The 26,425-nt window shown below is 47.3% G+C and overlaps 1 protein-coding gene and 1 pseudogene across 1 annotated transcript in view; one reads left to right on the forward strand and one right to left on the reverse strand.

Moving 5' to 3' along the window:
• Positions 1 to 4,738: 4,738 nt before the first annotated feature.
• Positions 4,739 to 26,425, forward strand: part of Ufl1 (UFM1 specific ligase 1) — a 72,653-nt gene continuing 50,966 nt past the window's right edge. The window contains exons 1-7 of the mRNA XM_077683523.1: positions 4,739 to 4,973; positions 5,271 to 5,416; positions 12,717 to 12,843; positions 13,447 to 13,561; positions 15,113 to 15,243; positions 18,141 to 18,199; positions 19,924 to 20,070. Of these exons, the coding sequence (XP_077539649.1) occupies positions 4,897 to 4,973; positions 5,271 to 5,416; positions 12,717 to 12,843; positions 13,447 to 13,561; positions 15,113 to 15,243; positions 18,141 to 18,199; positions 19,924 to 20,070 (802 nt within the window). The 5' untranslated portion in view covers positions 4,739 to 4,896. The remainder of the gene's footprint in view (positions 4,974 to 5,270; positions 5,417 to 12,716; positions 12,844 to 13,446; positions 13,562 to 15,112; positions 15,244 to 18,140; positions 18,200 to 19,923; positions 20,071 to 26,425) is intronic.
• On the reverse strand, positions 23,852 to 25,110 carry LOC144152442 (uncharacterized; annotated as a pseudogene).

Genomic DNA, 26,425 nt, shown 5'->3' on the forward strand with positions numbered 1-26,425 from the left:
CCCCAAAAGACAAGCCAAAGTAGCGGTGGTGACAACGAAGACAGACCTCGTCGTCGGAGCAACCCTGCCACGAGCCTCAACAAAAGAAGCGGAAGAACTAGCTGTAGCCTTAGCTGTTTCAGAAACGAAGGCAACTGTCATGATTACTGACTCCCAAAAAGTATGCAGGAGTCTCACGTCGGGCTGGGTAGCTCCAAGGACATACCGCATATTGTCAAGCAAGCCACCAGACAGGGTAGTCGAAGTGGTGTGGGCGCCGGCCCACTCCTCCATGGAGGGCAATGATCAAGCCCACCTCAAGGCCCGAGGTTTTGTCGATCAGGCCGCGGCCGCGGAGGACTGAAATGAACCTACGCCACTCACGACGTACCAGGAAATTACAGAGCACTACAGACTCGGTCGCAGAACACTTCCACTGCCCCACCCACAACTAACAAAGACAAGAAACTACGCTAAGACTTGTGCAAACAAACACGTATCCCCACCCAACACTGATGCACCTTATGTTTCCAAATCAACACGAAGCCCAATGTAAATTCTGTACGCAATCAGGAACACTTAGGCACATTATTCTTGAATGCACCCAGAACCCTGATTTGCCACCTCCACCCCTTCCCCGTTCCCCCGAGCAGTGGGAGACGCTAGAGTTCCTCTATATAGCTCCCTGCGGGAGCTATATAGAGAGGAGACGCTGCTGTCCAGCTCCCTCTTTTGCGATCAGCTCCTGCTGGTTGAGAGAGCGGTAGCATCAAGGACGGCACATGGGTATACCTGTAAGAAGGCTCCACTCCCACAAAGCTCTAGCTGCCAAATAAAAAAGTTTTCTCTCTTTCTCTGCTCCATGAACCTCGACGCGACTTAATACGGAGCGCCGCGCATGCATCTCCACCGCTGCGTCCCAGCTGTGTCCGTGCATGTAATGCTTGGCATGAGGAACACGACGATATCGATGCACATATGACGATGAATGCACAGTGCAAATCGACGACGGAACATGTAAATAACCAATTTCAAACTTGTACAAATGCGTGGTGATGGTTCGTTCCCTGCTCACGTAGAAAGAAATCCTGCGCAGCTTCGCTATATAGTTCAAGATTTACGCAAGCTTCGCCAGTTTTTCTGTTGTTTCTGTTCGGAGAGTTATATTTTCGAAAGCATATGAACCAACAGGCTAAGCTTTCCCAAAGCACAGGAGGGCGTGTCCTTTAGAAAGGGGGAAAAAAACAGCCAATTTTTGTGGAGTCATGAGCGCGCAGCTGATTTTGACAGGAACGCTCTGTCCTGTCAAAATCCTTTTCTCCCGTGAAGTTGTGCTTGGCACTTAAACCTAATTCATATGATTCATAGTTCATTTCTAGCTGCATTCATAGTTCATTTCTAGCTGGATTGAGATTTACTTCTAGTTAGCATTTGTCAGTCCAGCTAGAAGGAAAAAAACCGCAAGCTGGGAATAATCGTTTCTAGCTAGACAAAGAATTTTTCTAGTTAGAAAGTTGTCGATTCCAGCTAGAATCTAATAATCTAGTCAGAAATGAAGCTGGAAATTATGATTTCTTGCTAGAAATGCTCTTTCCATTTTCACGGGGGTATATAGTTCGCATGTACCGACAATTTAATATTGTGGATCGAGTGCCTTGCACCATGCTCGCCCGTGCTGTGGCGCATGGGCGCTTCACGTACGGCTTCCCGGTTTACGAATTACGGCATTCACATGTAAACGCCCTCCATCAAATGAATCGGCACCTTCTCCGTGCGATCAGTGGCCTCCCCGCCTTCACAAGGGTAAACACTCTACACGATGCAGTTCCCCTTCCGCCTCTCGCTAACCTCATCGAAGAGACAAAACTACGCTTCAAATATCATCTGGACCATTCGCCACAAGGAAAAAGACTCCAAAAATGGGACCACTTAAATAGTCAGTCTGAGAGCACCGATTTGCCGACAGCATTCCCTCCGTGGGAACGCCCATCCATCGGAATTCTGCGTCGACGCCCGATCCGCCGGGATAAAAGAAAAGTACGCGAACAATACGTTCGCACTCTCGCAAATGACAAGGAATGCGACGAAGCTGACATCTACACCGACGCGGCTCTGAATGGAACGACGGCGGCCATTGCCTGGACATCTGCGGACCTGCCGAAATTGAATGGATCCAGGCACATTTCTAACACATTCGGCCTCGTAGAAGAGGTAGAACTTCTAGGAATTCTGGGAGCGACGCAGCAAATTTATAACCATTCCGGCCATCTATCCACGAAGAAATTTCGCATCATCACGGATTCCTATGTTGCTGTCCGAGAGTTAAATCGTCCGTTTTCACCGAACAATACGGCAACAAACATTCTCACATTGATAAGAGACCTACAAATTGAAGGCTTCAAAGTTCGAATTGTTTGGACTCCAGGACACACTACAGGCGCAGAAGGCAACCGTATGGCACACGACGCTGCCAGGGAGAGGCTACAATCACCTCCCACGGTGCCCGCCACGCCCGTCCCCCCTCTCCAGGCAGACTGGCAACTCCAGCTTCGTCACCTCAAAAAGGAAAGCTGGAAGAAACTCCTGTTGGCATCCTTGCCCCTCTCAAGCGCTTCTCGTGTCCCGGGGAAGTATTCGCCAATAAAGTGTATGCGAATGCAGCGTACACCCCCCACATTATTTATAAATGGACAGCTCCAGCAGGATCCGAATTGCGCCGATGCCCCCACTGTAGTCGTGAAGGCACACCAAATCTTTATCACTTAATTTGGCTTTGTCCATCATTCGACCGTAATCGCCACCAGCTTTTAACTCTAGGTCCCGCCCCTGTGACTGAACAGGAACATGTTAGTCGGGTCCGCGACGATCCCACCACACTAGAAGCAATCACCGAGTACGCCCTTGAAAACGGACTCTACAAATTAGTGTAACGGCCTGGTAGACTTCCCCGTTCTACCTACAATGTGAACTGACTGCAGCATGCACTGTTTTCAGTGTGAACCGCGTTGTCTACAGTGTGAACTGTACATTTAAGTGTGAGCTGTGCATTTTAGTGCCACTGACTGACTTTTATGTGTTCATTTTGTGATTAGGACGCCAAGACTGCAACTGTGTTCATTGTGAGAGTTGTTACCTTCCCCTTTTCCCCTCATCCTTACCCCCCCAGGGCCCCATGGCCTCTCGTCTAATAAAGTTTTTCACTCACTCACTCGAGTGCCTGTCCTCTACCTAATGTGAAAGCCAGCGCTTTATATACTGTGGTAACTACAAGAAATTTCGAAATAAATTAATGGGACTAATTTTAATTTGGCGATATAAACATATCCTGAAGTCTGAAAGTGGCCCTGCGCAATCCGTGGATTAAGAGCCGCATGAAGAATAGGAAAGATAACATTTCACGGTTGTATTAGCTGGGGGCAAGTTTTTAAATACCTCTTTATATCTCTAACTGTCGTGGTTGCCAGCATTTGTTTTGAAAGCCTACTTATGGCTGATATTAAATAAAAACTGGGACAGCTAACACTAAGTCGCGCAAGGCTTGAACTGTAGCCAGTGATTTCCCTACACCCCCCCCCACCTAGGGGGTGTACAGTGATTTCCCTACACCCCCCCTAGGGGGTGTGTAGACCCCCCCTAGTTTTTCTGGACACCCCCCCCCCCTTGAATCCCCAAATCTCACTCTTGTCAGTCCTTGTATGGACCTTTTTCAGTATCGATCTGCGCATGCGCGGGCTGCTCGTCTGCTATTCTTGGCAGTAGCCTCGGGCAAAATAAACAAAAGTGCGCCCCCCGAGCTTGCTGTTAGCGTTGCACGTATTTATTTCCTTTTTTTCGACAGCTCGTGGCAAGTTCGTATGTGCACACAAAAAAGGCTTTCAAAGGAAAGGGGCAAAGTGGTTTGAGGCATGACCACGCTGCGAGCATTCGCAATAAAAACGCTTTGTGTTTCTGTAAATGTATAAATACAATTTCACGCTTTCGATATTCGAAGATTTTTTTCAGCGTCTTTATAATATTTGGCCTAGTACCATGTGCCCGGTCTTCAATTGCTTTTGTTTTTATGGACCCTGGATGATTAGCGCTGCTTTCACGCTGTGTCAAGTAAGACGTATGCAAATTTAATTATAGAACTGCAAATAAATAACATATCGATTCGTCATGAGCGTTTGGTTAACAGACATCTATTATGTAACTAGTGGGATAAAAAAAACGCCTTATAGGTCCTATAGGCTATAAGGCGTTTTCCGGAAACTTATAAGACAACGAATAAGACTCTAAATATAAGAACGCAATGAATAAGCAATAAGCCGTGAGTTCGTGCAAGTGGGCCCTGGTCGAGTGGTCACAGCCACGGCACTAAAGTTCAACATACTGTTCTACAGTAGGTCAACATGCTGTAGCCTTAACGTTTTCAAAATATGTTCTAAGCACCCCCGTAATATTTTTTGTTTTGTTACCCAGATTCCAGAGGTCCTGGGCCGGGCTTTTGCCGACTGGATCTTTTGCATTTGCGGTTGAAAAAAAGTGATCCACCATGACCTGTTGCAAATTCTTCGACTCTTAAAGCCCATTCATCAATGCCGATGAAGGGACTTATGTAGTATTTAATCAGGGGCAAAAGTAAGGCGGTGAGGCGCCCATCTCACCTCCTTTTGAAAAAGAAACTCATCATCACCACCACCTTTGTGGCCTCTAAAACTGGTGCTGCCATCTGACGGCGTGACAATATTTTGGGAGTTTTATGGTCGCCGTCGAAGTGGTTGGAGTGAGTGTGAATTTTTTAGACTACGTACACCGTGGCCAGTGCTGTATCAGCGGTAGCGAATGTTCAATGCTGTGTGTTTAGGCAGTGTTTAGGTCTTGTGGTTACCAACACCTCTTCGTGCATACCGAGAAGACGCTTTTCAATTCGACGCCATGGCAACCGACTGGGAAGAGGTTAAGCGCTTGGCAGCTGATTTTCAGCGAGCCCAGCTGAGCACAACGGTTCAAAGGTACGAGCTGTCTGCTTTTGGCGCTCTATCAACACTGCTGTCTCACAGGCTGACAGCGGTCTTTTAGCGCAGTTTGCTCCGTGAAGTGGTCGTTTGCATGCACCTATTACTTCCATATACAGCGAGCAGTTTGTCGTGGAACAGCTTGTTTGGCCTACGTTTCCTGCTTCAAATGGGCATGCCATAGCTGATTAGACATTCAAGCAAAGCAGCATATTGTTTTCCGCATATGGGCCGTTCACAGCGGAGCGTCTATCGGCGCTGGCGATGTGATGACCCGCTTGGTTTCTCTCGCAGGCTGTCGGAGCGAAACTGCATCGAGATCGTGAAGAAGCTGATCGAGCTGAAGCTGATCGACGTCGTCTTCACCAACGATGGCAAGGAGTACATCACCCCCAAGCACCTCCAGAAGGAGATCGTGGACGAGCTCACCGTGGCCGGAGGTCGGTTGTGACAGGTGGCCTGCGCCCGTGCAACAGCTGCTTACAAGCCGCGTGGGGTGACCGCGTTCTCACTTCGACTGTCAGTGCCGTCGACTCCGTTGCTGCTAATGGAGCCGAAACACTTGTCATGCCATTTCTTTGCAAGGGCCGCTTGCAACGTGTGGGCTGGACGGTAGTCTAAAGACAAACTTTAGAGTGGTGGAGCAGCGCGAACTAAACGGGTCACAAACGAAACAGCGCTGTACCAATGAATCCGTGCCGACTGGCCCAGTTCTTGTTGCAGCTTTAAAGCCTTTTTAAACTCACTGAAATACTCGGAATGCACGCACACGAAGCGAGAAAACAGAAATGCGCAAGCGCAGGATAACATTGGAGTGTGAGGAGACAGGAGGGAGGAGTTTATGCTATGTGGGCTCTTTCAAGCCTTCCTTTGAGCTACTTCTTTGCAGCATGCTGAGATCTTCCCTGTAGCAAACAGTTAAAGTGTTTGGTTGCATCAATTAGTATGCAGTACCATAGTGTGCCACACTAGGCACATCAAAGTGCGAAATTGCATACACAAAAATAGAAGCCTTTGAGACCCCTGTGTCACTTGGGTATCGTAGACTTCTCTCTGCTCTCGCCAGGTACAATGCTGTGTATGTATGGGCATATTTGTGCAAAAAGAAAAAAAGATCATCAAGCTGCTCCTATGCACCTTCAGAGCTGTTCATCTGTTTGCCAAGTTGTCCTTTCTGGGATCTGGATTGAATCCAAGGGTGCTGAACAGTAAGGATTGCGTGAAATGGTGGTTCATTCTCATTTGGGCCTATGTGTAGGAGTCATCCTTTGCAGCCAAGGGAAGGAGTTTGGTTTTCATGAGGGCATGTTGAAGACAGACTTCATGCTAATGCTACCGCACATCCTTTGCACACTTTGTGCAGCTGTCAGCTCATGATTTGGTGTGAGCATGTTCTCAAAAGTAAGTACCTTCAGTAAGAACAATGTAGTCGGAGTATGTCGTACCGTGTTTGTGCTTCTTCGGGCCCTTCCATTCTGATATGCCATCACAGATCATGAACCACTTAACCAGAACGAACACTCTGCACCTTTATAATTCTGATGTCCAGTGATTTTTGGGCCAGAAAGTATGAGGTTCCCAAAATGTAAAAAAGGGGCAAAAGTAGAAGTAAATGCTTCTAGGCATATCTGAAATTTATTACCACTGCACATATACCACTGCACATCCGAAAATATCTTAGACCTCTGCTTCTCAAACATACAGAACGCGCGAGTATCAATGGTGGATATCTCTCTTGTCAAACCCGACAAGCTTCATCCTCCATTTTCAGTTTCGGCTCCCGTTTCGATTCGGCATTGTGGTACCTCACTAAAGTATAATGAACTCTCTCCCTTCTGTTATGCACGTGGGGATTACATTGGCTTGTATAGCTTTTTTTCTTCGTTTGATTGGTCGGAAATTCAAGAACTTCCTGATTGCAATGCACAGGTCGAACGGTTCACCGAAATTGTCAAAAGCGGTATGGACCAATTTATTCCCAAGTATAAATCAAACCACTCCAAGCACCCACATTGGTTTTCGAAAGAACTTCGTACGACTCTTAAATTAAAAGACCGCTGCCACAGAAAGTATAAGAAAACCGGGAGTGACGAATGGAAACAGAACTTCTGCTCTTACCGTAAATTATGTAAAAACCTTTATGAGCGGGACCAGCGCTCCTATCTCGATTCTGTAGAGAGTAGTGCGAATTCTCAGCCTGAAACATTTTAGAGATACATCCGGTCCCGTAAGAACAACTCACATGATCTTATCAATCTTGTAGATTCCTCTGGGGAAGAAGTTCATAATGTCGCCAACCACTTTGCTCAGCACTTCAGTGCCACATGCGGCCAGCGTGACGTCTCTGAAATGAACATATTGTTAAATCGCGTACAGGGCTCCAGCTTAGTGCTTTTGGACGAGCAGTTGGTTTTGGAGAGCCTAAAGCGCATGAAACCGTCATTGTCGTGTGGAGCTGACGGAATACCTCCAGCTATTCTCAAAACATACGGCAGCATTTTTGTACCTGTTTTGACGGTGATATTTAACCAGTGTCTAAAAACAAACTTGTTCCCTCTCGCGTGGAAAATTTCTCGAGTCCGTCCTATTTTCAAGTCAGGCTCCAAATCGGATGCAACAAACTACAGAGCAGTTTCTCTCCTTTGTGCTTGTTCCAAGCTGTTTGAGACAGCGCTGTACAAATTACTGTCAAGTTCTGTACAGAATTCTCTTGTAAGTAACCAGCACGGCTTTATATCAGGAAGGTCGACAACAACTAATCTCTCCTGCTTTATGGAGCAGGCCTCGGCAGCCATTTCTGAGAGGGGCCAGCTCGACGTTGTCTACTGTGATCTGAGCAAAGCATTTGACGTTGTCTGCCACACGCTGTTACTTAAAAAGCTTTTACAGGTAGGAATTGATACACCACTCGTGGCATTGTTGGGTAGTTATCTAGATAACCGGTTCAGTTTCGTTAGCGTTAACGGGCAGACGTCTGCTCTGTACAGATCAACAAGCGGTGTGCCTCAAGGCTCCGTGTTGGGGCCTCTCTTGTTCTCCATTTTTGTTAATGATGTGTCAGCCGCAATTAAGATGTCTTCCTTCCTTCTTTACGCTGACGACATTAAAATATTCAGACGGATTGAGTCCATTAATGACTGCATTGCCCTGGAGCAAGATATATCCTCATTTTCCAAGTGGTGCTCAGACAATAGATTAAATCTTAACTCTACAAAAACAAAGGTCATGTCTTATAGCAGGAAAACGAACCGCACTTTATTTTGCTACAGTATTAATGGCGGTTACTTGTCTAGAGTTGAAGAGATCAGAGACCTCGGCGTGCTGTTCGACAGTGCCTTAACTTTCTCACCTCATGTCACTCAACTTACTAGGCGGGCGCTACGCTCTCTTGGGGCTGTATGCAGGTTTTCTCAAGAATTCCGGTTTCCTTCTTCATTCCTAAAACTATTCAGAACGCTTTGTATTCCGCAACTAGAATATGCTTCTGTCGTTTGGAATGGAACCTGTAGTTCCAACTGTCAACGTATAGAGCGTGTACAAACCAAATTTTCATCAATATTTAGGCATCGTTTTCCTTCGGAGCCTATCCCTATAACTGTTTCTCTAAGTTCCCGGCGGACCCACTCAGACCTTCTTTTCATGTACAAATTGCTTCATGGTATTATTTTATGCCCGGAACTACTTGAATCAATCAGTTTTCGCGTTCCACAAAAAGCTACAAGGCTCGCCCACCCTTTTAAAGCAGCTGGAGCTCTCAGCACACGTTCTCCTCTTCAAAGGATGCAGCATCTGCATAATGTTCACTCCGAGAAGCTCGATATCTTTCAGCGTCCTCTTCGGGAGTTTTTGGCCGGGTTGTCAGCTCTGACACACTAGGTTCATCTTGGCAGTGCTCTTTTTCTTCACTTATCGTCCTGACGTGTGCATTGACTTCACCGAGCTTGTTATTGTTCCTGGCTATTCATGTATTGTGCTGATACTGCGACTGTAATTATCGTAGAATTTTTCTTTTTCTGCCGTTTTTATCATTAAAAGTTGCCATACTCACTTCATGCGTCCATTTGAAACTGAAAATGTACGCTTCCAGAATCTTGTAAAAACTTTCTTCTTTTCACTCACCCTTCCGTATAGTTACGCTTATTGTAAGATGTCTTCTTGCAATTGACCAGACATTACAGTTTCTATTGATTGTGTAATGTTGCCTAAAATTACACTATGGCATTTTTACTCTTCTGTGAAGTTGTAGTTTCTTCTTATTTTTGCTCACTCACTGTTCTTTTACCAGCTGTTGATGCATTTCATTGCTGTCTTATACCTTTTCTGTGCGCCAGCACGACTTGATTGTGTAAAGTCGGTTGGATTGCACTATTTTATTTCTAATCTTCTTTGCCGTTTTTTTGTAGGTCTTTCTTTCTTTTCTTTTTTTTCTTTTTTTTTGCTCACTGAGTGTTTATTAGCAAATTGTTGATGTACTACAGTGCTGCATTTTCCCCTCTGAGTGCTCCAGCACGAAGGCCTCCGCTGTTCCTGGGCACTATAATAAACATTGATTGATTGATTGATTGATCGCTAGTTTCGAAGGGGGAGGGCGAATTTAGACAGAAAAGAAAGCTGCCGAATTTGCATAAATAATAATAATAATAATAATAATAATAATAATAATAATAATAATAATAATAATAATAATAATGTTTATTTCTGCCTCAAAAACATACAAAGAGAGACAGAGGAGCTGCAGAAAAAGCTGTCATTACGGCTTGACTAGGCCGCAGCCCCCGTTCAGACAAGCAACAGCAGTAGCAATGAACAGTGAAGCGGTTAATTACAGCTAGAAACAAAACTACGCACGCGTACAAGCTTCATGCGTAACACAATGAACTATTCATATTTAGTGATTGGTATCTAACTAGTTTTTTTCAACGCCCCCTTGAAACTAACTGGTCCTTGTTCAAGAGTAAAATGCATGAGCTGATTAATAAGTACATTCCCACTACCACAATCACTGAACGGCCATCCTCACCTTGGTTCAATACATCCCTCAAGCGACTTAACAACAAAAAAAAGCGTTTGTACCGTTCCACTAAACAGTCGAACAGCGCCAGCGCTTGGAATAGATACCACAACGCGGCTAAATTATTCAGATCACTTGCAAAGAACTCCAAGCGTTCCTTTTTTTCTTCCACTTTGCCTAACATGTTACGCAGTAATCCAAAGCATTTTTGGAAAGCCATTAATCCTAACCCGCAGCGCTCCTTAGCATTGCTTCACGAAAACGGTACCCCTATTCCTGAACATGCCGCCCCCCATGTACTAAATTCCGTCTTCTGCTCTGTCTTTACTTCTGACTCAAATGATACGCTTCCAGACTGCCCTCCTTTTGATAACCCAGTTATGCCGGACATTGCTTTTGATCCTAACGGTATCATAAAATTAATAGATGCGTTGAAGCTTACTTCATCCGCTGGTACCGATGGTATCAATTCTAAAATTCTAAAAAACACTAAGTTGTTAACCAGCGTTATCCTTTCGCACATATTTCAGCAATCACTTTCATGCGGTGTGGTGCCGGAAGACTAGAAGCTCGGCAAGATCATTCCTGTCCCAAAGAAAGGTCCAGCATCTTCTCCGAATAATTATCGTCCCATTTCCATCACTAGTGTATGCTCTAAATTAATGGAACATGTCATATATTCACATGTCATAAAATTTCTCAATTCCGTTAAGTTCTTTCACCCCAGCCAGCATGGATTTCAAAAAGGTTTATCATGTGACACTCAACTTGCTCTCTTCATTAACGACCTTAGTTCCAGCATCGACGTTAACATACCCGTAGATGCCATTTTCCTTGATTTTGAGAAGGCTTTTGACAAAGTATCCCATCAAAGGTTATTTCTCAAGCTCTCGCGCCTTAAGCTTAATAACCTGGTATTTAATTGGATATGCGAGTTCTTAACTAACCGCCAACAGTTCGTTTATGCTAATAACCATTGTTCCTCTCTTTCCACTGTGTCTTCAGGCGTACCTCAAGGTACTGTTCTTGGCCCTCTGCTTTTCCTAATCTACATTAATGACCTGCCTAATAACATATCTTCTAACATCCGCCTTTTCGCCGACAACTGTGTAATTTACCGTCCTATCCGCAGTACTAACGACTCCGCCACCTTACAATCAGATCTTTCTCTGGTGCAGTCATGGTGCGAAAAGTGGCTAATGTCTCTTAATATTCAGAAAACATGTGTCCTGTCCATTCACCGTCGCCCGGCTTACTCACCCGCTAAATACTCTATATTTAATTCTGAAATTACACCAGTTAGTTCATGTAAATACCTTTGCATTACCATAACTTCAAATCTCACCTGGTCATCCCATGTCATGAATATTATCAATGACGCTAACCGTGTACTTGGCTATCTTCGAAGAAACTTGCGACTCGCTCCGCCTTCCGTTAAACTTCTTACTTATCTAACACTTGTCCGCCCAAAACTGGAATACGCATGTGCCGTTTGGGATCCCCATCAAATCACTCTTACTAACACACTTGAATCGATCCAGAACCGTGCAGCCAGATTTATTTACTCAGATTACTCCTATCTAACCAGCGTAACCGAACTCAAATCTCGAGCTAATCTTGCTGACCTAGTGTCGCGGCGCAAATTTCACAGACTATGCCTTTTTCATCGCTTTTATCATTCCATACATGTAAACCAGGCTTTAATTCCTGCTCATCGCCTTTCATGTCGACTAAGCCATTCGAAAGCTGTTTATCCTGCTCGTGCGCATACTGCCGCACACCATTCTTCATTTTTTCTTCAAACATCTAGGGACTGGAATGATCTGCCTTCTGACGCCGTGCACCACTCCTGCATCACTCATTTCAAAGAAGCCATCGCACAAATCATCCTTTAGTGACTTGTTTACCCCCTCATGTAACGCCCTTAACGGGGCCTTTGAGGTGTAATAAATAAATAAATAAATAAATAAATAAATAACAAATGGGTGAAGAAATAACACATTCATCAAACAATAAATAAAAACAAACACACATATTTAGAGCATAATGATGTACCGAAAAAAATAAGCTGAAATACATTATATATACCAAATCACCACCTTGACGAATTTGTGGTGGTGTCAGATGGCAATTGTTGTGAGCTGAGCATGCAATCGCAACCTTGTCATGGAAAAGCTGTCGCAAATTATTGTGCCTGCAAGGACGACACATCTCACTGTCCGAGAGGTGTTTTTGGCAAGCTTAGCCTTTTCTTCAGTGCACACCAATTGGGAAACGCCGCTGCACAATTGGGGTCGTGTGAGCACCCTTTGAAGCGAAGGGGAAAGTGAATTAGCACGGCACCTAGGGGAGCACAGAAACTGAAGTTAGGCTGACATTTACTTAGTCACGCAACTCAGTGAAAGCTTTTTGAATTAAGGAACATCAAATTAGGCAATGTTTACTTATGCTTCTTTTTTTTTGCGTACAGGGGACCTTCAAACAGTCCAGCCTGTCGACTGGTGGCATGCTAGTTAACCCTCCGTGGTTTGTTCTCAGTGCAGGGGGCCAAGTGGAACTGGTTTTCGATACAGGGGGCCTACGGGGAGTTTTGCAAGTGGTGCACATTGAGCGACTCTAGCCTGAGCTGCTCCTCTGGGTTTCTATGCGTTCAAATGTCGGCGTGTTGCACCTAGTGGGCAGGGAAACTAGCCGCCGCTTAAGTGGGATGCCAACGGTCTCTGTTGCAGGCCGCATCAACATGGTTGACCTCGCCCACATCCTCAACGTTGACCTCAGCCACATTGAGGCAAGGTGCGCAGAGCTTGTGCGGGCTGAGCACCACCTCCAGATTGTCCTCGGTCAGCTCATTGACCGGTGAGTGAACGCTAACCATTGGCCATGCAAGTATCATCCTTTGCAACGTCTGCAACACTGAAGGCTACTGGCCGATGTAACTCCCTATAGCTTACGTCTGTAGCTGCAGTTCTAAATTGCTTTCCTTTACAGCTACGATGCACAAATTGTACACCGTTGTGTTACAGTGTTGGATGTTAGGGCTGCGTTTCCCGAGGCGTTGCCTGCAAAAGCTACGAGTGGCTGGTTTACATTGGGACGAGTCCTCATAGATGAGCGGCCAAGGACACGAAATTGGTTCATTTATGTCAGAACTGATACTCCACCCCAATATTTTCATTGGCTAGGGTCGTGATGGTGAGAGCCCCGTTAGAGTGTATGTGCGTTGACTGGGAGATGGTGTTGGTGTCACCATCAGAGCACTGAATGAGTGGTTAGGGGGGTTGAGGGGCGCATGATGTCACATTATGCGCGTGAGAGTGCTGTGTGCAGGTTTGAATGTCAGCGCTTGTGGTTGTCCATGTTTCAAGCAATGTGCACCCAGCTAGGTCAGCGCCAAGCCCTAGTGCTGGCATGTGCAGCGTGCCTGTGCCTCAATGTTTTCCTTTCGTCTTCACGGTGCAGGTCTTACCTGGACGCCCTGGCCGAGGACATCAACGAGAAGCTCCAGCAGGCAGGGCACATAACCTTTGGGGAGATCACCAAGCAGTACGACCTGCCGCCGGACTTCCTGGAAGACGTGCGTTGCTTCCCCTTCCACCACCTTCTGTTTTTGTTACTCACAGTATCGAGACATTGTTCAAGGAAGACACGCCATAGAGTTTCGTACTAACATGCCCTAGAGGGAAATCTGGCACCACTGTCTAAGGGAGCCACGCTTCAGCGAGCGTGCCGTCATGTACCGGCAGGCACGTTCCACTCATCCTTGGCAGCGCTCACGAGCAGGCTGAAAACTTGGCTGCAAAAAAATTAGTGCAGAAGGTTAATCGAATTTGTTTTCTTGTTGTAAAATTAAAGCTCCAGAAATATCTATTTGTCAGGGATTATTTAAAATGCAAGATGAACAAAAAAAAACGATGTTACCAATTTTTGTTGATTTTGGCTTCGAGACAAGAAAAGAAGCCATGTGGCTAACCAAGCCAGGTAGGCGAGGAACGTCGCTAGCTGCAATGGCGCCGCCCACGGCAGCCCACGATTGCGGCGCCAGATTTTCCTCTAGTATATATTACTAGTATGAAACTGTATGAGACACGCTGTTGTCGTTGCTGGCGTTCTGCATTTCCCCCTGAGCTTGAGAGACTGGTGACATATATGTGGTGACATATAGGGCAAGTGGGGGGAGTGAGGCTATCCTGAGTGCAGGAGTGCGTTGGAGCATCCAGCCGTCTCAGCCGGTGGAGCAGGTGAAGCTTATCTTCGACTCACGAGCTAACCAGTTCTCCCCCCTCCCACTATAACGCTGCTCAGCCGAAGGATTAGAAATCGCGGAAAGTGTCAGGGGTAGAGCTAGCACTCCCACACCATGTGATACAGAGCACGGGGCACTTTGCAGAATCGGCACTGCGAGTCGTACTGCATAGGCTAGATGAAGTGCAGCGGAGTTAGGCTGGGGAAAGGTGTTCGTTTGCAGGCGACGCCAGTAGCGCTCCCCTTTCTTGCTGAGAGAGGGGTGTCCCTAGGGGAGCGTGAGCCGGGCTAGTTGCATGAGAGATTGGCGCATGAGGCGGGGGAGAAGACATCGCAACAAAACGAATCGTTGGGAGATGTGGTGGGGGTTCTTGTTGAAGTGTTACAGCGCAACTGGAAAGCACAGGATGGGAGCTGACTCACAACAGTTGCGAGTCAGTGCCAGCCCTGTGCCTGCTCCTACTGTCCTTTGTCTGTCTGTCAGCTGTGGCCCTTAAGCAGCAGAGGGGGGAGACATGCTTGCCGAGAGTTCAGCTGAATTGTTGCGTGTGACCTGCAGTCATTGTTAATGAACATGGTTGTCCTCAATCATCGACCGCACCATCGTGTGCGTCAAGCGCTGGCAGAATGCAGTGTCTAATTAAATTAAACATGTGTTTGGACTTCGTACTCTTTGTTCTATTTTCATGGACTAAATTCTGCTGGCATTCACATCCAAAACCGCGCCTTGACATGAATGCCTGGGTATTCTTGTATGTGTCCACTGATCGCTGCCCCAGTCCAGTTCCCTTTGCCGTCAGTTTGGATGTGCACGTAGACTGCTCCCCAGGCTTGCCTGGTGCGCCTTCCGCAGATGCGAATTCACCCTCCATTCCCCCGCCAGGTGATCCATTCGCGGCTCGGAACAGTCATCCAGGGCCAAGCCGATCCGCACGACAGCCGCCACATCTTCACGGACGCCTACCTCACGCGGCACAAGTATCGGGTCCGTGGAGCGCTCTCGGCGGCGATCAGGTACGCGGGGGGATTTGTGCTTTGGTGAGCAAGCACGCTTCACGCAGCAAAGGCCATGGGAGTTCCAGAGGTTGTTATCTTCTCTGGCTTACATTTTCTCTGCTCTGAGCTGCTTCTGTTGGCGCTTGTTTCTACGCGAATCAAACTTGTCCACCACTTAGGGATGTCCTATACTCGGGGACAACTTTCTGTGGCAATGCAGTCAAGGCTACGGAGCCGGGCCACGCCTTTTCGCTGCGCACCTGGAACTAGTTCAGCAAAAATAATTGGCTGGCGGTAACCTCAGCAATTCAAGAATATTTAGTTCTTATGTTTTAGACTTGCAGTGATAATGCTACTAAATTGGTAGTCAGAATATATGAAACAGAGAGCATTTTTTTTTTAATTTTCGGATATTTTTGGTTGCGGCTGTCGCCGCTGACGTTGCAATGGTTCCCCCTCCCCCCAAAAAAACATGGCGTTCTTGTTGACGGCTTTCGGCAGCTCGCCACTTCATTCTCCACATAGGATTTGTAACGCTTCGCTGTCTAAACAAACGCAGCGAGTGGTTTGCACACTGTGCGCCCAAGTGAGACTGATGCTGTTTTCACAATCTGTTCAGTTAGCCAGTTTCCCGGCGTAAGCGAGCGTGTGCATAAGCATGTGTGCATGCTGCTCTTTCGGCATACTGTGACCGCGCTAGGTAAGTACGCCGCACATGCCGGTTTACAGATCGGTGCATTCCGTCAAAACTGCAGCGTTTACAAAATTCACTTCTTTTCTGAACGATACAGAGTCCACAGTCGGTCTGAGTTTTCCAGTTCACAGCCGCTCGGGCCGTGTCTAGTCAAAGCATTGGCCTGTGTTTACAAACAAATGAAGCGTGTGGATGGAGACACCAATATGCCTGCATGCGTGGTGATCGTGGTTCAGTGCACTCAACTACAGAGCTTATGCGAAGAAATGAACTGTATCAAATGCGTATCGGGTCACGCCGAAACTGAAACCGAAACTAGTTTATTAGGAACTGCTTCGCGCAGTAACACAGAGCAGTTAGCCTCCCCCTCCCCCTCCCTTCGTAGCTGTCGCTCCATAGCCACAGAAAGTTGTCCCCGAGTGTATAGTGAGCCCTCCTCATCATCATCACCAGCACCAGCCTGTTTGGGCTGACGATGATGGTGACCCGCCTTGCATAGGCAATATCTACTTAAGCCAATCTTCTATGTGTACTTAGATGTATCTAACGAATATATCTACTTAGGCCAAGTAGTGGCCCCAGATCCCAACCGTGAGGCAGAGATAATCAGAAGGATAAGAATCGGGTTCAGTGCATTTGGCAGGCATTCTCAGCTAATGAATGGCAGCCTACCATTGTCCCTGAAGAAGAAAGTGTATGACAGCTGCATCTTACCGGTTCTCACCTACGGGGCAGAAACTTGGGGGCTCAGTAAGAGGGTTCAACTTAAATTGAGAACGATTCAGCCGGCAGTGGAACGGAAGATGATAGGTGTAATGTTAAGGGACATAAAGACAGCGGAGTGGGTCAGGGAGCAAACTCTTGTCAAGGACATACTTGAGAAGAAGAAATGGGCGTGGGCAGGGCATGTAATGCAAAGGCAAGGTATCCGGTGGTCATTAAGGGTAACAGAGTGGATCCCTAGAGAAGGCAAGCGTGGCATGGGGCGGCAGAAAGTTATGTGGGCAGATGAGATCAAGAAGTTTGCGGGGATAAATTGGCTACAGTTAGCACAGGACAGGTAAAATTGGAGGTCTATGGGAGAGGCCTTTGCCCTGCAGTGGGCGTAGATAGGCTGACACTGATGATGATGGTGCATAGGCAATAGCTTCTTTGGAATGGGGTGGCTGGAAGAATGCAACTTTATTTTTCCCACTGAAATAAACAAATGAAATATTCATTGTTCCATTAGTGCATGAATCAGAGCTTGCGTTTGCAGACTGGAGGCAAAATAGGAGCGCCATTCTTCAGCATTAATTTTTACCGGTGAGGTGCGGCGCAAAGCTGTGCCCAGTGAAGCCGGAGTGCCTGCATTCCGATTTCGTGCGCGTTCTGCTTTGTTGCCGGTGCCTCTGTCATCCTTGTTGTTATTTGCATTGGTGGTGAATCAGAGATCCGCAAAATGCCTTCGTCACGCTGGTTGTTCATTGGAAGTGTGGCAAGACGCAGTTATGTGAGTTGTTCAGGGCTTTGGCTACCCTGGCATGGTGTGTGGGGGAAGGGCCTGAGTAAGAAGTTCTGAAAGGGAAGGTCACCTGCGTAAGAGGTCTCGAGTGTGTATTGAAAGCTCGCGTAAAAAACTTTCCATGTGAGCCCACGAAGGCATAAAGAAAGGAGTGGTAAAGAAAGGGAAGAATAAGTAGTGAGGCAGGAGCCATTCTTATGCCTGTCACTATGGTACAGTCAGCAGCGTTCTTTCATTTGTGGGGCAGGTTGCGAAACTGCCCCCTCTCCGTGCGCTTAAATTTAAAAAACAAATGGATTCTAGAGGGCAGGGAAAACCTGATGAGGTGTGCCACTTTTCTGGTAGTGTTGTAGCAATTTCGGCTACAGTGCGAGCCCAAGCATGCTCCTAGCTGTGCAGTGCCGTCCCCACGTAGCTTGTGCACTCATTGATGGCCTCACTGGGGGCCACAGTTCACGAGCTGCATGTCATGGAACAGCAGTCAGCACCTAGGGGCTTTCGGCAGGAGACCTTTGCTCGGGCAGTTTGTCCCACTCCAAAGGGGGAGCTAACGCCTTTCATTTTGTGCCAGCCCAACCATCTCCCATGCACTGCAGTGCAGCCCGCACTCGCTGCATCATAGCTGGGAAAGCCTCTTGCACGTGCCAGATGCCTTTTGAAGGTTTTGCTAACTCCCCTTCCCGTCTCTCCCTGCCTCCTGGCGCTGCTTGCCCGCAGGCCGGTGGCCCTGAGCAGCCTGGTGAACGCGTTCGGCTTCCCCGACAAGCTGCTCTACGGTGAGTGACTGCCTCGGGGCACTGCCCTTCCCAGGCGCGCATGTGTGGGGGGCCTCAAAGGGCACCGAAGCTCGCCTGCACTGGAAAGGGATCACTGGCATCGCAACACTCGGGCAGGCTTCGGGAACAGCAGCATGGAGCTCCAGATTGCCATGTCTAAAGCCACACTGGCCATTCAAGGAGTCGAAAAACGGCGAATTTTCTTCTGGGAGATTCCAAAAGTGCAATGAGTTTTTATGTTTGTTCGTTATCATATATGCAGTTGCGAGACAACGGGTTTTTTACTCCCGCTTTTTCAACATCAATATTATTATGTACAGCACCATGCCGCAGCTCATATGCTTGTTATGAACCACGAAGTCAGAAGAAAAATGTTTTCGCTATAAAAAACAAGTAGAGCTGCCAGGGACCCTTGAAAAGTTTTCATAATTGTACAGGGTAATGTATCTATATAACATAAATTACAATAGATAATCGCACTCAGTGTACATTGAAAAGTGCGTGTGCCAGGTTTTATTTCATCGTGAATTATGAGTAAAATGCAACACCCTTCAAAAATGCCTAGATGAGAAAAATACATCTGAAAGTTTTAAACTTGTTCAAGAATTGTAAAGCTCTTGAACATGGTTTAGATTGCGTCTAGTACACAGAGAGAATGTCCACAAATCACACGTGGGCCTGCAACTCTTCCACTATTGGCACTATTTCCTTCTGAGTTAGAGAAACGCAAGTCCCTCTAGCAGTTCAACCAATCCCCGAAAGGCGAGCTCTCGGTTGCACCAGCCACAGGCAACGTCTACGTGTTGATGTCCCAGAGCACTGTGCAAGAATTGCCATCACCGGCGTGCCTTTCGTTATTTTTCAGTAACTCTATTTGTCTTTTGAAAAGTGCCGACAAAGTCTGTAGCAGCATCGAACTCGTCACCAAAGTCACTGTTGCAGTTGGCAGTTAGGCCTAGCGGTTGTCGGGTTGTTTCAGGTTGTTGCCGTGTTCTGATGCACTTTACGTCGCTTCTTGTGACGTGTGCACCATTTGGTGCTTCTGGACGTTGAAGGCATGTTCTCCGGCAATTCATCGTGCAGATTATCTAAGTGGCAGTGCAGCTCAGTTTTTGATGTAGCGCAGCGCTGAAGTGGTTGGAGGGTGGGGCGCTAGCTATTGTCGTGCTCGCTGCAGCGCTACGTGATGTGCAGCACGATTGAAATGGCACATGGAGATGCTTTGAAGCAAACCTTTGTCTCTGAATTTTTATTTTGCGCACGTCCCTATCGGAGAGTGCATTGGGCAGGGCACAGACAACTGTACTTGCCACAGTGATTGCAAATGGCAGACAGTGCCCCTGCTTCGAAATACACGGTTCAAAAAGACGCCAATTTTCATGGTCTTCCTAGATTTTCTTGGGTCGCCACGAGTACCTTAGGTGCATTTTTCGTTAACCTCGGGTTAGAATTTCTCTTTGAGTTTTTGCGTGGGCCTGAATGTTCAACAGTGAAAGTACAGCCGAAAACATAAAACGTGAAATTTCCGAGAAAAATGTAATTTTTGACCCACGTCTCCCCTTTAATGGATGTGAGCTTACACAGGGTCCGCTGTGGAAGAAATGACAAAGTTCGAAAACATTCAAGACGGGCTGGTTGCACGGGCAGGAGTGTTGCTCTGTTGGTCCTCCTCCTGTCGTCCTCGTGCTTGGTCTAACTGGTGGCGGTGGCCTCGATGTCCGCAGGCATGATTGAGGAGCTGCTGAAGGAGGGCCGCCTGGCGGGCACGCTGGTGGGCGGCCGGTCGGAGCGAGCCTCGTATGTGCCGGACCTCTACTCTCGCTCCCAGGGCAACTGGGTGGACGCCTGCTACCGACAGAACGGATTCCTCGGTGAGGGGCCTTGCTCGCTTTGCCGGAGGCCACAATTAACACCAGCAGCACTGCTTGTTGGCATCCAGCTTGGACATCATAATTTTGTATCAGCACTGATAGCATCGTGTTTTTTTTAAAGACGATAGTCATTCGTGTGCTCAGTGCACGATAGTCATTCATGTGCCCAAAATTTTGTTCTATCGGTTCAGCCAGCCACCTGGCCAGGAGATAACAGAATTGTGAAACGAGAAGTTTATGTGGGAAAAACATTTCCAGACCACTCAATCCGGTACCACACTTCATACGTGTTAACCTTGTTGAGCAAAAAAAAAAAAAAAGTTGCGCACAGCAAATGCACAACTGCTGTTCGCGGTGCTCTTGTAATCGAAAATAAATGTGTTTTTCATATTTGCTATAGGGAATTGAAAAATAAGCATTGAAAAGAATTGAAAAATTATGCATTGGAAACCAAATTACCGAGAAATGATTGAAGCACACGAAATTGCACGGCAGGGTAGTAAATGTGTGAGCAGCGCGTCGCTCACGTTGTCCCAAAAAAAGATGGATTTCCTTTCGAACTTGTGCTGTGCATCGGGTATTACTTGACTTGATGTCTGTGTGGACTGTGCCAGGCGCGTGAATGCATGTTGATGATGTGTGTTATCAAAGATTATACGCCTGTTTTTTTTTTTGTTTTTTGCTGCTGGTATTGTTCTCTCATTTTGTATTTTTTACTGGTTTTAACATGAAAAGTGCGTATAAAAGGTGCAAGCTCTCTCGTATTGAATTCAGTTGGAAGTCAGCACTCGTCCTGTCATCTTTGTGTGTCCCTGTTTTCTATTTGCGCTGTACCTATTTTTAAAAATTGAAAACCATGTTTTGGCCCAACAATACAGAAAGGGCTCATGTCGGAGTCTAGACCTGTTGGCGGCGTTCAAAGAAGTCCAGCAGCAATGAAAGGTTCGAATAGGTGGCTTGTGAGCAGTGGAACGTGGCAAAACTGCGTTCACCCGAGGGGGCGTGTGCCTGGAGGAGGAGAGCGTGACAAGGCCTGCAGGGAAGAGAGCCACTTTCAGGGCAGCAGAAGGCCATCGTCTTCCGAGGACATTGGCAGCAAAGTGGACAGATGCCCGGGCAGTCTTTCATAACTGGGCACTCGAGCTTTTCTGGGCTTAGCGCATTGTGTGGCACGGGAAGACCCCCACTGTATGCACTCGGAATAGGCGCACGGGGCAGGCAACTGCGGATCGTGGGCGGTTTGTTTTGAAAGCTCAAAGCATTTCCTTTTATACACATAAGGTGGGACTTATTTGAACTAGTTGTTGCCACACTGGCCCGGGAGGTGTTTTTTAACCAAAGAGTTTGTTGCTACACGGGCTGTTACATCGATAAATGAACACCTTCAAATATTTTTCCTGGGCACACCATTGCTCCGTTCATGCCCAAACTTTACGGAGTTTACGCGGATGGCTCTCCAACTTCACCATCCTCCCTCGCTGGTGGGGGACCTTAATGGGAGCAGTCCCAGTCCAAGTCAGTGCTGCTAATATGGCTGGCTGTATTAGTTGCCTCGTTCACACGTCTGGATTCCATGTCAGCTTCAGAGGCCTTGTCTCCCTTCCACACCAAGTGGTCCAGGGAATTTGATATGCCTGTCTTGGTTCGAGAGACGGCACTAGGCCGGCATGTGCCTTGCGTGCCCGAATGCACCACGCTCGTGGCCGAAGGGAACGGGGGCAAGAGTGTGTTGAACCGTACAGGTTTCGTGAGCAGACGATTTTCGCCATTCCTATTTTGGGGGTGGCAGGATTATGCAAGGAAACAAAAAACCCAAGTTCTGGCAGCTCACATTAGGGGTGCAAGCAGTATGCGAGTAAATGCAGTGTTACTTAACCGTGACAGCTGAAAAGAGAAAATTGCACCTGACAACATAAAAGGATTCGGTAGACATCCAGGGGGTCTCAGCTGTGCATATTGCACAGTCTTGATAAAATTCCGTCTTCCTACGCCAGGCTGCTCCAAAAGCATAGAAATTGGGAAAATTGCGCCAAACTGCTCGGAAACGGCTTGGGAGGCAAGGATTTCAATGCTCGTGTCCGTATCCATGGAGCAAAAGGCCGAGTTGACAATATGGTTTTCTAAGCAGCCCAAGTGGGGCTATTTTTTTTTGCGAGAATGGGGTGAGCATCGTGGTATCGCTAGGTCAGCTGAACCCCCATCGTGTGCATTTTGGTCACCAGTGTTATCGTCGCTCGCTTGCAGACGCACAAAAGGCAGAAAAAGAAAGACTGAAATGAAGCAAGCGGTGGCTTCTAAAGTGTGATTGGCTCTCCAGCTGCTTTCGCTTAAATGGCCTTCCCGATTGGCCACTGCTATGGCAGCAAAGGGTGTGGCTGCTGGGTGAAGCAGCCGCTGCAGTGTTCACTGTGCTTCGCTGATCTGGTTGAGGTTACCTGTTCAGTTGGTTTGTCATTTAGGTACTGAACAGGGCTGCTAAGGCGGGGATAGTAATGTTGAGGACGTGTGCCAGATTACAGGAAGTTGCACAGCTCCAAAGGAGTCCCTTGAAAGCTTCTTGGGGACGACTTCACCGTGGCTTGTACTTGCGTGGGAAATGCGGTGCGTGCGCCTACAATTGGAGTTTATGAAGTCAACCTTCGGACTCCTTGCAGTGTTATAAAACGTTCAGTTGTTGCTGTGTTCGACAGCCTGCTCGCCAGCCTTGGGAATGGAACAATCGACATTTCCAAATGAAGTTGCGGCGAACATTGCATCCCTGCTGGGCGTGGCTGATAGTTGGACACAAGTGGTAATTATTGATGTGCGTGAAGTGAAATTTAATGCTAAAAGCGACGTGGCTAAGCGTGGCAGTGTCACCTTTAAACTGTGATCGGGGCGAAAGTGCGCTGTGGGGGACGACCTCCACCTCGCTTTATGCAACTCTTGCTGTGGCTCTACACTCATTCGTGCAATGCAGTCAATGCAAAAATAATAACTGCAGCATTCAAATGATCAATTGTTGTGTTTATCAGTTTGAAAACTTTTTGTGGCATTTTGTGTTGTCTGTGCATACAGCCTCAATACAATTTAAAGGTAGCGCAGTTCGTACCTTGGGATACTCTAAAAACACCTTCTCTAAGGGCTACTTCGCTGTTATGTGTATTCCAAAATTGATTCAAAAGCGTACTTTTCCCCCAAAGCTGCTACAAAAAAGATTTTTTTAAGCCCTTACCACATAGTGTCGGGAACTCCTCCGCACCAAGGTTGTTGTTCTGCTCCAAAGTTGAAAATTTGCTGCTCCAAAAACTGCTCCCAAACCTGTTTGGGATGTCTCACCCTTGCACGTCTTAAACATGGTCAATAGGCTTACGCATTCACGAGGTTAGTATGTGCTCAAGGATACCAGAGGTGAATATCGCTTCTTCATAAATACCAAAAAATTCATGATTGTTCGCCAACGTTTTGCCACCCGTGCCAAGTGCTTGCTTTATATCTCGGTCATCGTTATCCTGGACATCTGTAGCCGTTGTCCCCTTAGTTATTTGTAAAGTGCCCTTAGGGGCAGTGTGAAAATGGCAGTCATTTCTCGTGTCTCAGCGGAATTTCTCACCGGTGACTACAGTGGGTTGACATGCAGTGTAGAAAAAAGGATCCCAACTTTTGTTTTAGGGCTAGGGCACTTATGCACTGAATCGAAAGCTGATTAGGTCAGGTTGTGCAGCCCAGGACAACCTGTAAACACGTGCGGTTTTATGTAGTCGGTACAGGAGCAATGTCTTTGACCAGAGGTTACAACCTGACTAGAGGCCTTTACTTTTTGCGGCAAAACGTTGAAATTATTTGAATCACGATAGAGAAATGTGCTCTGAAAATACATGAGATGCGCGTAACAGTTCATTTATTCACCGCTTTCAGGCCCCAATCCAAACACGGTTGATTTGGCGTAAATCTGCAGCAAGCTGTTGTGGCTGGGCATCAGGTGGTGCTTCGTGCTCTCTTCCCTACGAGAGTGGCGCCTGCGAGACACGTCACCACAGTGACTGAACGACCTTCGGGCGTCGACAGAGTTCACTGGCATTGAGAGGGCAGTGGAAGAAAGTGGTGCAGGCGGGTGTTCCATGCCAGCCCAGACAGCCGGAACAGCTTCACCCAGCTTGTTTGGGGAGAACTGAGAACCAGTGGAAGCGAGTTCTAGGGCAGACTTGAGGCACGTCTGCCCTTCAGCAGCCAGGGCCGGTGCTTCTTCCCCAAGTGCAGGAACTCTGATCTCTCCTCTGGGAGGCACCCCACTTGCAGGGGATCCAAGTACTCCACATATTCGAAGAACTCCAAGTACTATGCACTGGTGCCTTGCTAGCTGCATTACTCAATTGCGGCGTTCCTTTTGTCTGTGATGCAACGGGCCCCGTCGGGTGCAAGGTTTTCTTCCGTCAGTTGCGCTTAAAGAGAGCTTCCCTGTGCAGCCGTCCCCAGAAGTGCATAGTATGCTTCACGACAGGCTACACGCTGGCCCTCTGCTGCTTTCAGCAGGCTTGCCACCACCTTTGTGCCAAACAGTGCAGCGCAAGACTGCATGCTGTACTTACGCTCAGCTGAGTGTTCATTCAAAAGTTGTAGAAGATGAACACATGCTGCTTCTCCAAACTCATCATGCCTTGGCAAGGAAGGATAGTGTTCAGAGTAAGCAGAGGGCTGCTCAGCAGCTTTAATCCACTGAGGTACTTTTGACAGGTGTTTTGGCACACTGGACCCCACACACTTTTCCAGACGGGATTTGTAGAAAGCTCTCTTCCTACTTGCCAGATGGAATGCTTTCTTCACACAGGCGACAGATTTGTCCACCAAAGGGAAAAAAGAGTCCTTCAAGGTGCTGCGTACAATGTTCGCTGTATGCGCTACGCATGTAATGTGAACAGTGCTTTTGCAAAGTGGCTTGACACACTCCTTAAAGCACTATACCACGTAAGCAGCACTATCGCTTGTGAAGCCCATTACGTCCTCAAATTCAATTCCATACGTCGTCAGAGTTTTTGGTACAATATGTCCTGTCACAGCCATTCCACTTCGGCAGCACTTTGCAGCCGGCTTTGCTTACTCGCTGTTCCTGAACTGCCAGCGCCGTCTTCTGATGGTTGTTCGCCTTTGCAGCTGGAAGCGTGGCGTCTTTACAATAACGGTTGCTCTCAATGTGCTCGTCAATACTTGAGTTCCGACAATAGTCAGGTGCTCTCGCGCAAGTTCCACAAAAAAGGACTCCTGCGTCTTCGTTAAAGCTGGCGTGCTTGTACTCTCAGGCATGTTCTTTGACCCAAATGAGATCTCGAAAAAGCCATTTCGACACCACTCCACTCGGAAAAAAAATCTGGTCGCACTGGTCGTGAACAGAGCAAAAGATGGCACCTATTCTTGTTGTGTATTGGATGGATAGTTGACTGCGGCTATGGCCAGCTAAGCCCCTTGATTTGGGTGGCAGCTGTGCCACCCAGAGTTACTGGATATATACAGTTGCGAAACTCCCCATAGGCCCCATGTATCAAAAGCTGGTCTACAGTTGCCCCCCCTGCGCTGGGACAAGCACGGGGCCAGTTGACTCGCCTGTCGTCTGTCGGCAGGAAGTGGAAGTAGTACTCAAGTGCTTGCGGCTGCTGCCGTAAGTCATAAAAAGAAAAGCCACAAAAACACAAGTAAATTTCATGGAATTAGTGTGTTTCAAGTTAAAAAGCAATCTTTACTGTATTATTTGATTAGGTAAGTTAGAATTTGCAGAGACAAATTAAAATTTTTTAAACTAAAAAAAATTACTAATAAAAAAATGCCACTTTTTTGCCAGCTTTCACCGAAGCTTTCGTTTCGAGAATGTAGCGCCACGTTTTGAACGGTTTTATGGATTGCTGCAAAAAACATTGGAATCACGGAATGCTAGAGCCTTTAAACATCACACTTGTGTTGCACTTGACAGTTGTGTAGGGATGTTCTTGAGGATTGCCACGTGGAAGGGCACTTGGTGCTGAACTCTCTTGACGGCTTGCTAAATTTGAACCTGCCCAGGTTAACTGTCACAGCGATTCATAGACTTTGTGCACTTTAGCTAATACATGCACTTCATTACGTCCAGAACCCTTCCGGTCTGGGGCCATTGCGCTCGGGCTGGTAGGGCGTTTTTGAAGCAATAAACGTTTGTTGTCGAGTGGTCTGGTTGAAAGCAAAGTATTGAGCTCATCACTAAAACTCTGTGCGCACTCAAAACGCAAAACTGTGCCTGCAAGTGCAGGCATAGAAGAGGTTCGCACAGAGCGCCGGCGACGGCGGATCGTCACAGGAAATGCGAGAAATTAGCCGCGAACTTGGCCACTGGCAGCCGATTGGGCAGCCA

Source organism: Haemaphysalis longicornis, unplaced genomic scaffold (genome assembly GCF_048455015.1).
Source record: "Haemaphysalis longicornis isolate Haplotype H1 unplaced genomic scaffold, Haemaphysalis longicornis Haplotype H1 scaffold_9, whole genome shotgun sequence".
NCBI classification, from domain to species: domain Eukaryota; kingdom Metazoa; phylum Arthropoda; class Arachnida; order Ixodida; family Ixodidae; genus Haemaphysalis; species Haemaphysalis longicornis.